The 14,511-nt window shown below is 42.8% G+C and overlaps 1 protein-coding gene across 1 annotated transcript in view; it reads left to right on the top strand.

Annotated features, from left to right (window-relative positions):
• LOC137373102 (cytoplasmic polyadenylation element-binding protein 2-like) overlaps nucleotides 1-14,511 on the top strand; it is a 193,730-nt gene that overhangs the window by 53,652 nt on the left and 125,567 nt on the right. The window contains 1 exon segment of the mRNA XM_068037976.1: nucleotides 6,760-6,850. Coding sequence (XP_067894077.1) covers nucleotides 6,760-6,850 — 91 coding nt within the window.

The following is a 14,511-nucleotide window of genomic DNA, read 5'->3' as shown; positions in this document are numbered from 1 at the left end:
CCAAGAGCGACGTCTCAATTCATTCCATCTTCGCTGTCTCCGGAGAATACTTGGCATCAGGTGGCAGGACCGTATCTCCAACACAGAAGTCCTCGAGGCGGCCAACATCCCCAGCTTATACACACTACTGAGTCAGCGGCGCTTGAGATGGCTTGGTCATGTGAGCCACATGGAAGATGGCAGGATCCCCAAAGGCACATTGTACAGCGAGCTCGCCACTGGTATCAGACCCACCGGCCGTCCATGTCTCCGCTTTAAAGACGTCTGCAAACGCGACATGAAATCCTGTGACATTGATCACAAGTCGTGGGAGTCAGTTGCCAGCATTCGCCAGAGCTGGCAGGCAGCCATAAAGACGGGGCTAAAATGTGGCGAGTCGAAGAGACTTAGTAGTTGGCAGGAAAAAAGACACAGGCGCAAGGGGAGAGCCAACTGTGTAACAGCCCCGACAAACAAATTTCTCTGCAGCACCTGTGGAAGAACCTGTCACTCTAGAATTGGCCTTTATAGCCACTCCAGGCGCTGCTTCACAAACCACTGACCACCTCCAGGCGCTTATCCATTGTCTCTCGAGATAAGGAGGCCAAAGAAGAGACTGTACCCTATTATACAAGAGAGCTGGTTCTTTTAATTTCTTTGTAATTGGTGTCAGATTTAGATCCCAACAATCAAGTTTCCAATTGATTAGATCCCATACTTGAGAGCAATTAATCTGATGCCAAATGCAAAACCCCAATTTAAATGTTATCCCAGAGACGAGTAATTACTATGATTCCAAATGCGAGCCCTCCAAATTAGACTGATTCTGATCCCAGACGCGAGCCACCGAATTAAATTTGATTCAACTGTGAGCAAGCGAGCCTCCAATTAAGATATTATTCAAATCCAGAGAAACCCAATTAATATGTGATTCAAATCTTGATTGAGCCCCCCCAATTAATATGTTGTTCAAATCACGGACGAGCCCCCAATAAATATGTTATGACCGACAGCTCCTGTCAAAGCCCCCAATCAAAATATACGATTCTGATTGTGGTGGGACCAACGCACCGATAATTCAATCCCATCGCTCCACAGATCGCCTAACATATCATTTAAAACTTTCCAAACTAAAGAAAGACCCAGCCAAATTGTACCATCTATTAACTCCAAATGAGGCTAACCAGACCAGGTGTCTTTAAATCAACAGATTAACTCTTTAATTAGAAGAGCTAAATTCTTAAATACTATGAAGATATAAACAACATTTAAATAGAAAAAAATGAGTCCTTGCAAATTTACAGTCCAATGATGCTTGAAGTCCTCACAGAATGTTGGTTTCCTTCTCCAGCGAATTTTGACAATTAATGACTTGCAAGCACTTTCAACAATCAATCTGACTTGAGAGTTTTTGAGGGATAAAGGATTGTCACAATCTAACTTCCCTCCCTTCAATTTAAATTATCAGAGAACTCTGTTTTGGCTTGATGTTTTAGAATTTTGAGATAATAATTAAACAGACTAAAATCCTCTTTCTTCACTTTAAATGGTTGAGAGCTCTCTTTCAAATGTGTTAAACACCACAGCTGTCTATGTTCTTGTGTCCTCTGTCTGCCTGTTAGAACAAACTGTCTTCAACTAAAAGCTAGTTCAAAACTGAATTGTAACAAATGTATTGCATGAGACTCACTCCCAGTGGCTGTATCTATGGTAACGAGAATGCACCCTTTGAATCGCAGTCTCCAAATGGCTGTTTCTAAGGCAACGAAAATGCACCTTCCTATTATTCGTGAGGCTTGCTGGTTCTTCAAGCAGTACTGATCCCTTGCCAGCCTAAAAAGCAAACTGCATATTCCCGAAAAAAAAAACCTACAGGACCATGACAATTGTCATCTGAATCCTAAGATCAATTATTTTGCTTCTCAATTATTCTGTTGCATTTTAAACATGAAACTGCAATCTGAGGTTGTAGTGTTACTATAAGTTCATTTAAAAAATAAATTGCAGTGAACTGTCCTGGCTGCATAGCTGTGTACACTGGAGTAAAGTTAAATCTATATTTCCATTAATTTTATGTACATTGCTAGTTGCTGATGCTAATAGAAACTGATGTCACAATCACCTAAGCCAAAGAGAAAAAGCCCTTCCTAGGCCAACAAATTCAAACTTAGCAAAACTATTGAATGAGAAATGTAGATGCATGTAACCCTTTGTTGTCTCCAGACTTGACTATGGAAGCACTGTCCGGGCCGGCCTCCCACCCTCAGTAAACATGAGCTCATTCAAATCTTTGCTGCCCATATCCTAACTCGGGCTAAGTTCTGTTAACCCATCAATCCTGTGCTCACGGACCTATCTTGGCTTTGTGTCTGGCCTCGAATTTTAAAAAAAAATTCACAACCTTGGTATCACATTTGACCTCTGAGCTTCCAACCCCCTGTTTGCGCCATCGCTAAGACTGCCAAGTTCCACCGCCATAACATTGTTCGACTTCGCCTCTGTCTCAGCTCATCTGCTGCTGAAACCTTCATTCATGCCTTTGTTACTCCTGGTCTTGACCAATCCAACGCACTCCTGGCTGGTTTCCCACATTCAACTTCTGTAAACTGGAGGTGATCCAAAACTCTGCTGTCCATGCCTTAACTCGCACCAAGTCCCATTCCCCGATCACCCCTGTACTCGCTGACCTACATTAGCTTCTGGTCAAGCAATGTCTTGATTTTAAAATTCTCATCCCTGTTTTCAAATCCTTCCATGGCCTCACTCCTCCCTATCTCTGTAATCTCCTCCAGCCGCATAACCGTCCGAGATGTCTGCGCTTGTCTAATTCTGGCCTCTTGGACATCCCTAATTTTAATTGCTCCACCATTGGTGACCACATCTTCAGTTGTCCAGTCCCTAAGCTCTGGAATACACCTTTCTGCCTCTCAACCCTGCTTTGCTCCTTTGACATTTCTTAAAACCTAACTCTTTGACCAAGTTTTTGGTCATCTGACCTAATATCTCCTTTGTGACTTGATGTCATATTTTGTTTTATAATGCCCCTGCGAAAGACCTTGGGACATTTTATAATGTTGAAGGCGCTTTATAAATATAAGTTGTTTTCCAATCCGTGCATGGCCTTGTACCTCCCTAACTCTGTAAACTCCTCCAGCTTCACAACCCTCCAAGATCAATGCGTTTCTTTAATTCTGATCTCTTATATAGCCTCAACTTTCACCTCTCCACTATTGGCAGCTGTGCCTTCAACTGCCTAGGCCCTAAAATCTGGAATTCCCTGCCTAAACCTTTCTCTCTCTCCTTCCTCCTTTAAGATGCTCCTTAAAACTGATCCCTGACCATAACTGTTTGAATATCTCCTTATAAGAACGTAAATAAGAGTGTAGGTCATACTGTCCCTTGAGTCTGCTGCACCGTTCAGTTAGATCTTGGCTGATCCTTGACCTTAACTCCACTTTCCTGCCTGACCCCCATATCCCTTGATTCCCTTAGTGTCCAAAAATCTATTGATCTCAGTCTTGAATCTACTCAACAGTTAAGTATTCACAGCGCTCTTGAAGTAGTGAATTCCAAAGGTTCACTACATTTTGAGTGAAGAAATTTCTCCTTTATCTGAGTCCTAAATGACCAACCCCATATCCTGAGACTATGTCCCCTAGTTCTAGACTGTCCAGCCTGGGGAATGGCCTCCCAGCATCTACCCTGTCAAGATCTCTTAAGAATCTTATACGTTTCAATGAGATCACTTCTCGTTCTTCTAAACCCTGGAGAATATAGGCCCAGTCTACTTAACCTTTCCTCGTAGGATAACCCTCTCATCTCAGCAACCTTCAATGTACTCCCTTTAAGACAAGCATATTCTTCCTTGGGTAAGGAAACCAAAACGGTCAGGTATGGTCTCATCAAAGCCCTATATAAATCCAGCAAGGTTTTCCCACTCTTTATGCTGCAACCCCCCTTGCAGTAAAGGCTAAAATACCATTTGTTTTCCTAATTGCTTGCTGTACCTGCATGTTAATTTCTGTGATTTATGTACAACGATAACCAAATCCCTCTGCATACCAACATTTACTAATCTCTCACCTTTCAAAAAAAAAAATCTGCTTTTCTACAAAAAATAATCTGCTTTTCAGTTGTTTGAATTCCTGGGCTTCTAGAGACAGGGTGACAGGGCCCAAGAACTGCACAGATTGGGCATCCCTGCTGGAAGGCATGTAGCTAATGAATTTGATGATGGGAATTGGAATTAGAATGATTTGGGGAAATTCCATAGGATACAAATGAGCAAGTTAGATTTCCTTTAGCCTACTACCTGTTCCTGCCATCCAGAGCCATGAAATGATTAACTTTCTAACAGCTTCAGGTCTTGCCACTTTCGCCCTGGGAAATGGAACTTCTTTAAGAGTTTACCTCCATCAGCTGGTTGACCTACCATTTTTAAAATGCAGTTTGAGGGAAGGAACAGAATATCTTCTAAAATAGTCTTGATTTATAACTAAATTATTATCACGTAGGTTGAATTCTTTGAGATCAATGGGGGAAGAATTGTTCTGGTCACTATGTATTGCAGCATTGTAAATGCATTCAAAAAGAAAATGTTTACATTATTATTCATTTCTTTTCTCCCTCCACCCCTCCCCCAATAATTTAGCCTTATTTTCTGTGTATCTGTGTGTAAACTCAATTGAAAAATTGAGCTACTTTCAGTTGACATTGTAAATTTGAAATGACATTTTTACTGAATACTGTTGGCTGGTAACAGAGTTCTTGTTTGGAACATCTCAAGGGTAAGTACAGTTTGCAGTACAGGTAGTCTTATTTTTCTGAGTTTGCTTTGACCTTGATGCATTGTTTGGAAAATTCATTGCATTGAATAACAAAAATGAAATTAAACCTTTAATAATCAGGAGAAGCTGATGTAAGTATTTATGTACAATATGAGTAGTTGTACATTATTCAAAACACTTCTTAAATTTTCACTATAACTGGTAAGATGCTCAAAGCATTTGAAAGAATTTACTTGGAAATATAAGTTCGAGCCAGTCAAACAGTCATGGAATATCTCAAGAGAAACATGCAACGTTGGGATTAATAGATGAACATATTTTTTCGGATCCTGTAATTTTTTTTATTCATTCATGGAACGTGGGTGTTGCTGGCTAGGCCAGCATTTGTTGCCCATCCCTAATTCCCTTGAACTGAGTGGCTTGCTAGTCCATTTCATAGGGCATTTAAGAGTCAACCACATTCCTGTGGGTCTGGAGTCACATGTAGGCCAGACCAAGTGAGGATGACAGATTTCCTTCCCTGAAAGACATTAGTGAACCAGATAGGTTTTTTACAACAATCGACAATGGTTTCATGGCCATCATTAATTCCAGATGTATTGATTTGAGTTTAAATTTCACCATCTGCCATGGTGGCATTCGAAACCATGTCCCCAGAGCATTAGCCTAGGGGTCTGGATTACTAGTCCAGTGATACCACCATTACACCATGGCCTCCCAGAATTAAAATCGGTGTTAAACTATAGTTGAAATAATTTTTTTTAAAAGTGACTTTAATTCTGGTGTGCAATGTACATACTGAAATAAATTTAATATTGGGACAACTTTTGTACAATTTAGTGTTCGATAATTTCCAAATTTTTGTTGTTTGTTTGTGACATTTCAGCCATTCTTCCGTTGAAGGTAGATGTTAGTCTATATTTTGTTACCTCATAGTTAAATATGGGACACCATCAAATATCTGGAGAATAGGTGCTGAAATTGAAGGCCCATTATGCCAATTGAAGATAAGTGGCATAAGGGAGTTTCTTAAGTATCTCCATAGAGTTGAAAAACCAACCAGCTAATTCATGACTGACATTTCAATTGATTCATATTCATTTGTACTAATGCACGCTATGTATCAATTTTTCCTGTGATCAGTCCCTGGGGAATGCTTCTTCACTAGGTGCTAAGCAGAAGAAATGGGGATAGAGACCTGTAACACCAGGACTCCATTGCCTTGTTGCCAGGGATTACCTGGAGCTTCCCTAAGGTGCAGTAGATTTCCTGCGCCTGTTGTAGGCACAGGCCAAGGCTGTAGTCCAAACGAGGTTGGAGGATACTAGAAGATCATTTGGAACAGTGCCAGCTGAACAAAGCTTTCAGGTCTTGAACGTGCCCCTCTCCAATCAATGCAGCGGAGAGGGGCAGACAGTGGCCCCTCAGGTGAGCCCCTTTGGAACATCAAGACGAAGATCTTCTGTTTTCTGACAGCAGATAGGAAGCACTGACCATGGTAGCTCCTGCTGCAGACCAACTCTGAACTGTCACAGTAGGCATCTTTCCTTCCCCACTTCCAGGTATTGGGTCTTGCCAGGGTTCCCAATGGCAAGAATGCAATCGGGCCATTCAGATGATCCAATATATCAAATTTGCACACAGGTCTGACACACTGGCTTTCTGTTCTTATATTCCATGGGCAGCCATGATGCAGTCTGTTTTTGTCTTAAAAATTTAAATCACTTTTTAAATAATGTTTTATGGTCAAGTGCAAGCCAATTAAATAATTTAACTCCCAGATTATGTGTGTGAATGAAAGGCTATATATTGTAGTCTAGAATGAATTGATAACTGAGGAGAGTTTGACAAGACAGCAATAATCATGCTATTTATGATCTGTTAGTGTAGTAACAAACCATGCCTTTTGTATTGTAATCTTGCATTGTTGACCATGATTCTAAACAATATATAATCAGTATATACCATATTGAGTGTACTTTTCTTTTTACAGGATCGCACTCGTCTGTATGACTCTTTGAACATGCATTCACTTGAAAACTCACTTATTGATATAATGAGAGCTGAGCATGATCCACTGAAAGGTTAGTATTACTCTTGCAAGTAATGAAATAGGCATAACTTTTTTTAAGAGGTGTTCACTAACCTTTGTAACAAAAGATTTAACACTTTTTTTTTTCTAGCAGTCATATATACTAATTTAGATCTGATATTAGGAATACCAAAACTAAAAATGATGCACACGTACAAGACTGCAGAAGAGCAACCTTGGGTCGTCAGAAGCAGCTTAAGTATGATGTTGTGACTAGAAGAGAGAAAAAATGACAGGATAAATAAAAGTTTTAAAAGAATGTACATACTTTAATGAATGTGAAAAAGGTTTTTAATCCTTTGGAACAAAGAAAAGCAAATAGTATAACCAGACTCAGATCCCATTGAGTAAACAAGGAGGTGAAAAACAACCTAATGATTGCAAATAGAATTGCATGGAATTTTACTGCATAGAGGAGGCCATTCGGCTCAACAAGTCTAAGCCAGTGTTTATGGTCCACACATACTCTTCCATCTTCCTTGATCTCTGGTTAACCCCGGTGTTCTGGCTAATATTTATCCTTCAATTGACCTCTCAAAAACAGATCATCCGACCATTATCACATTGCTGTTTGTGGGAGTTTGCTGTGCACGTACTGGCTGCCATGTTGCCTGCATTACAACAATGACTACACTTCAAAAAGTACTTCATCGGATGTAAAGCGCTTTGAGACTGGTGATCATGAGAGGTGTTATGTAAATGAAAGGGTGAGGAAAAATAGACTGTCAGGAAAACCTTCTATTCCTTTCTCCCACATACACTGATGTAGCTTCACCTTAATTGCATCTATGCTGTTAGCCTCAATCACTCCATGTTGCAGTGAGAATTGAGAGTTGTATAAAAGTCATTGAAGGCTGACTAAAATTAGTGTTAGAAGAGGTATTGGAAATAGAATGCAGGTTGCTAATGGTTTAAAAATGTTTTGATCCCTCTTGGTAATATAGAACATAGAACAGTACAGCACAGTACAGGCCCTTCGGCCCTCGATGTTGTGCCGAACCTTTAACCTACTCTAAGATCAAACTAACTACCTACCCTTCATTCTACTATCATCCATGTACCTATCCAAGAGCCGCTTAAATGTCCGCAATGTATCTGCTTCTACTACCACCGCTGGCAGCGCATTCCACGCACCCACCACTCTCTGTGTAAAGAACCTACCTCTGACATCTCCCCGAAACCTTCCTCCAATCACCTTAAAATTATGCCCCCTGGTGATGGCCCTTTCCACCCTGGGAAAAGGTCTCTGGCTATCCACTCTATCTATGCCTCTCATCATCTTGTACCCCTCTATCAAGTCACCTCTCATCCTTCTTCGCTCCAATGAGAAAAGCCCGAGCTCCCTCAATCTATCTTCATAAGACATGCCCTCCAGTCCAGGCAGCATCCTGGTAAATTTCCTCTGCACCCTCTCTAAAGCTTCCACATCCTTCCTATAATGAGGCGACCAGAACTGAACACAATATTCCAAGTGTGGTCGAAACAGGGCCTTATAGAGCTGCAGCATAACCTCGCGGCTCTTAAACTCGATCCCCCTGTTAATGAAAGCCAACACACCATACGCCTTCTTAACAACCCTATCAACTTGGGTGGCAACTTTGAGCGATCTATGGACATGGACCCCAAGATCCCTCTGTTCCTCCACACTACCAAGAATCCTGTCTTTAAGCCTGTATTCCGCATTCAAATTCGACCTTCCAAAATGAATCACTTCACACTTTTCCAGGTTGAACTCCATCTGCCACTTCTCAGCCCAGCTCTGCATCCTGTCAATGTCCTGTTGCAACCTACAACAGCCTTCCACACTATCCACAAATCCAGCAACCTTCGTGTCATCGGCAAACTTGCTAACCCAGCCTTCCACTTCCTCATCCAAGTCATTTATAAAAATCACAAAGAGCAGAGGTCCCAGAACAGATCCCTGCGGAACACCACTGGTCACCGAGCTCCATGCTGAATACTTTCCATCTACTACCACCCTCTGTCTTCTATGGGCCAGCCAATTTTGTATCCAGACAGCCAACTTCCCCTGTATCCCATGCCTCCTCACTTTCTGAATGAGCCTACCATGGGGAACCTTATCAAACGCCTTGCTAAAATCCATATACACCACATCCACTGCTCTTCCTTCATGAATGTGTTTTGTCACATCTTCAAAGAATTCAGTAAGGCTTGTGAGGCATGACCTGCCCCTCACAAAGCCATGCTGCCTGTCTCTAATCAAACCATGCTTTTCCAAATAATCATAAATCCTGTCTCTCAGAATCCTCTCCAATAATTTACCCACTACCGTCGTAAGACTGACTGGTCTATAATTCCCAGGGTTATCCCTAGTCCCTTTCTTCAACAAGGGAATAACATTTGCCACCCTCCAGTCATCCGGTACTACTCCAGTGGACAGTGAAGACGCAAAGATCATCGCCAAAGGCGCAGCAATCTCTTCCCTCGCTTCCCGTAATATCCTTGGGTATATCCCGTCTGGCCCTGGGGACTTATCTGTCCTCATATCATTCAAAACTTCCAGCACATCCTCCCTCTTAACCTCAACCTGTTCAAGCATATCAGCCTGTTCCACGCTGTCCTCACAAACGACCAGGTCCCTCTCACTAGTGAATACTGAAGCAAAGTATTCATTTAGGACCTCCCCTACCTCCTCCGACTCCAGGCACAAGTTCCCTCCACTATCCCTGATTGGCCCTACCCTCACTCTGGCCATCCTCTTGTTCCTCACATAAGTGTAGAACGCCTTGGGATTTTCCTTAATCCTACCCGCCAAGGCTTTTTCATGTCCCCTTCTTGCTCTCCTAAGTCCATTCTTCAGTTCCTTTCTGGCTACCTTGTAACCCTCTAGAGCCCTGTCTGATCCTTGCTTCCTCAACCTTAAGTAAGCTTCCTTCTTCCTCTTGACTAGCTGTTCCACATCTCTTGTCATCCAAGGTTCCTCCCATCCCTTCCTTGCCTCATCGGGACAAACCTATCCAGCAGTCTCAGCAAGTGCTCCCTAAACAACCTCCACATTTCTGTCGTGCATTTCCCTGAGAACATCTGTTCCCAGTTTATGCTCCCCAGTTCCTGCCTAACAGCATTGTAATTCCCCCTCCCCCAATTAAATATTTTCCCATCCCGTCTGCTCCTGTCCCTCTCCATGACTATAGTAAAGGTCAGGGAGTTGTGATCACTGTCACCGAAATGCTCTCCCACCGAGAGATCTGCCACCTGGCCTGGTTCGTTGCCAAGCACCAAGTCCAACATAGCCTCCCCTGTAGTCGGCCTATCTACATATTGAGTCAGGAAACCTTCCTGGACACACCTGACAAAAACTGCTCCATCCAAACTATTTGCACTAAGGAGGTTCCAATCAATATTAGGGAAGTTGAAGTCACCCATGACAACAACCCTGTTACTTCTGCACCTTTCCGAAATCTGCCTCCCAATCTGTTCCTCCGTGTCTCTGTTGCTATTGGGGGGTCTATAGAAAACTCCCAACAAAGTGACTGCTCCTTTCCTGTTTCTGACTTCCACCCATAATGACTCAGTAGACAAACCCTCCTCGATGACCTCCCTTTCTGCAGCTGTGATACTATCCCTGATTAGCAATGCCACTCCCCCACCTCTTTTACCTCCCTCCCTATTCCTTTTGAAACACCTAAACCACGGAACATCCAACATCCATTCCTGCCCCTGTGATATCCTTGTCTCCGTAATGGCCACAACATCGTAGCTCCAAGTACTAATCCATGCTCTAAGTTCATCACCCTTATTTCTGACACTTCTTGCGTTAAAATAGACACACTTCAACCCATCATACTGGCTGCAACTTTGTCGTGTCAATTGTCTAACCTTCCTCACAGACTCTCTGCACTCGGTATCTGCCTGTTCAACAGCTACCCCATCCACTGATCCGTAGCTCCGGTTCCCATCCCCCTGCCAAACTAGGTTAAACCCTCCCGAAGAGCTCTAGCAAACCTCCCGCCCAGGATATTGGTGCCCCTTCAGTTCAGATGCAACCCGTCCTTCTTGTCCAGGTCCCACCTTCCCCAGAAGGTATCCCAATGATCCACATATCTGAATCCCTCCCTCCTGTAGCCATGTGTTCAGCTGCACTCGCTCTCTGTTCCTAGCCTCACTAGTACGTGGCACCGGTAACAGTTCTGAGATTACTACTCTGCTCGTCCTGCCTTTCAGCTTCCAACCTAACTCCCTATATTCGCTTTTCAGGTCCTCATCCCTTTTCCTAGCTATGCCATTGGTACCGATATGTACCACGACCTCTGGCTGCTCCCCCTCCACCTTAAGAATCCTGTAGACTCGATCCGAGACATCCCTTACCCTGGCACCCGGGAGGCAACATACCATCCGGGAGTCTCGTTCGCGACCACAGAATCTCCTGTCTGTTCCTCTGACCATTGAATCTCCTATCACTATCGCTCTCCTATTCTCCTCCCTTCCCTTCTGAGCCACTGAGCCAGGCTCAGTGCCAGAAACCTGGCCACTGTGACTTTCCTCTGATAGGTCGTCCCCCACAATCGTATCCAAAACAGTATACGTATTATTGAGGGGAACGTCCACAGGGGATCCCTGCACTGTGCGCCTATTCCCTTTCCCTTCCCTGACGGTCACCCAGCTACCTTTATCCTGTAACTTAGGTGTCACTACTTCCCTATAATGTAATGTAAGTAAAATGGGTGGAATCCTGGAAGCCAGAAGGTTTCTTAAAGGATAAAGTAGGTTCGCAATATGTTTGGGATCAGCAAGTAGCAGATATTAAATGAATTCATCAGCCATATTTACAAACCTGTGAAAATGACGGACAGGAAAATACCTGGTCTATGAAGCCTGTCCTATACCATCAACTTAACATCATGTCCTTCATTGCCCCCCCATTTCACCAGTAGTCACGTAATCTCCTGGGAGAGGCAAAATGATAGTGAAAACTTCAAGGCCAATAAGGGGAAAATAAAATTATTAATTTCTTGCTGACTTGCAAAGGCAATCAAACAAGTTCCAGGAGACCTCAGTAAGCAGTAGGCCCAGTATCCTGCTTACTTTTTGTCCAATGGGCAGCACTAGAAAGCAATTCCAGATCAGGCTAAATTGGGTATGGGATCGATATTTTAATAAATCATTTCATAAATGTACCTACTGGATACCTGGAGTAAATGAATATACCCTAGAATTTTCAGAGGAACAGGTGAGAAAATGTCTGTAACTCTTAGTAATAGGAATTTTATACATATGGCATGGTTAATGTAATCACAATAGGCAAAAAGGGTAGAAGCAAGAATTGGTTAACTATAAACCACTTAATCGAATGTAAGTAATAGGAAAAATGCATTTGAGCACTTAATAAAATGGCACAAGTCCAAAGTTTATTTATTGTGATTTTTAGAAGGCAATAAGTCATGCATCATGAATTTATTGCCCATCATTTGAAAATTAACAATAGACAAGATCTATCAAGTGAATAACACTTTCTTTGGATTTTCAGAAGCTATTCAATAAAATTTTCCATATGAATCTTTTGGAGGCATTAAAGAAATGGAAAGCATAGAGAAAGTATTTTTTATTCAAAGTGCTACCACTTTATATTATGTAAGAAAATGATTCTCTAGTTACTTCTCCAAACATTATTGAAGTCCATTTGAACTGTGCCTTTAGAGACCCTCAACTGTGGCGTTGTCAGTGTTAGGCCACCCAATTTCAGGGGAAAATCCCAATGCCCAGGGACTACTACATTGTAAACAGCAGGAGTTACAACTTAAGTCCAGGCTGAGGGAAATGTAGTCTCATCTGGTCCTTGCAAACCACAATACAGACCTCAAAATTTCCTGCCCGTAGTGTGATTTCCCCTGAGTTGTCTGTTTGCAGAGCAGCCCTTGGACTTGTCTGAAGTTGCGTTTCCTATTTGCAAGGGTGCCATTTCTGGATACTCCTTGTGGAATGTCCAAGAGGGAGGGAGACCCTAGCTAAAGGTTTTCATAGTGGCAATATAATTGACATTTTTAAATGTTGAAATAACCTGATGAGAGTATAATTTTCTTACTCAAAAATGAGGATATTTTTGAACAAAGATGTTCCTTTTATACCGTTCCCTTTTTGATTTTATATTTTAAAAATTGGCTTAATGAACGTGATAGCAGAAAGTATTGTTAAGTTAAAAAGAATCTGTCTGTGAAGGGAACAGGTTAGGGTTCTGTTCTGGGTCTTCAGTCTCTTCACTTCCAAGTTTTTTTTTTCTCTTCTGTTCCATAGTGCACTTGATGGTGAATATAGTTCTCCATGGGTTGGCATCTTTCCAGTATTATACCTGACTGGCAATTCTTCACACACAAACCTATAAGGTGTTTTATCATCTCAGATGAATCTCTTCCATCCACATACTTTCTATAAAGGGTTACTTAATAGCAAGCAGGAAATTTTGGATGATTTTCTTACCACTCCCCAGATTGGTGACACCGAGGCCAGTTATCTGTCCTAGTCCTGCTCTTACTTCAGTCAACACAAAGTTGGAGTTAAATCTGGGATATTTCTGGTCTGTATGGTTAAATACAATAACACATTGTAGTGCTGCCTCTGGGGAGTATCCTGTTGACACTATTTGCTACTGGCATACAAGAAAATATTTCCAATTATCCAAAACTTGCTAATGGTATCAGGCTGTATGGGCAAATGGCATATGGTAATGGTGATTAGCAGCAATCAACAGGGTCCAGAAAAATTAAGTAAATGGGATATTGAATACACAGTTAAAGATTGTAGATAAATGTGCACTTTTTTTTTCTTCTTTGGCCTCCATGTCTCGGGAGACAATGGGTAAGCGCCTGGAGGTGGTCAGTGATTTGTGGAGCAGCGCCTGGAGTGACTATAAAGGCCAATACTAGAGTGACAGACTCTTCCACAGGTGCTGCAGAAAAAATTGGTTGTCGGGGCTGTTACACAGTTGGCTCTCTCCTTGTGCTTCTGTCTTTTTTCCTGCCAACAGCTAAGTCTCTTCGACTCGCCACACTTTAGCCCCGCCTTTATGGCTGCCCGCCAGCTCTGGCAATCACTGGCAACTGACTCCCACGACTTGTGATCAGTGTTACAGGAGTTCATGTCGCGTTTGCAGACGTCTTTAAAGCGGAGACATGGACGGCCGGTAGGTCTGATACCAATGGCGAGCTCGCTGTACAATGTGTCCTTGGGGATCCTGCCATCTTCCATGCGGCTCACATGGCCAAGCCATCTCAAGCGTCGTTGACTCAGTAGTATGTATAAGCTGGGGATGTTGGCTGCCTCGAGGACTACTGTGTTGGAGATGCGGTCCTGCCACCTGATGCCAAGGATTCTCCGGAGGCAGCGAAGATGGTATGAATTGAGACGTCGCTCTTGGCTGACATACGTTGTCCAGGCCTCGCTGCCGTAGAGCAAGGTACTGAGGACACAGGCTTGATATACTCGGACTTCTGTGTTCCGTGTCAGTGCGCCATTTTCCCACACTCTCCTGGCCAGTCGGGACATAGCAGTGGAGAGACAGGTGATAGTTGAGCCTAGGTAGGTGAACTCCTGAACCACTTCCAGAGCGTGGTCGCCGATATTGATGGATGGAGCATTTCTGACGTCCTGTCCCATGATGTTCGTTTTCTTGAGGCTGATGGTTAGGCCAAATTCGTT

Source organism: Heterodontus francisci, chromosome 1 (genome assembly GCF_036365525.1).
Source record: "Heterodontus francisci isolate sHetFra1 chromosome 1, sHetFra1.hap1, whole genome shotgun sequence".
Taxonomy (NCBI): Eukaryota; Metazoa; Chordata; class Chondrichthyes; order Heterodontiformes; family Heterodontidae; genus Heterodontus; species Heterodontus francisci.
Note: the sequence above shows the minus strand (reverse complement) of the source record. Positions and strands in the feature narration are given on the sequence as shown.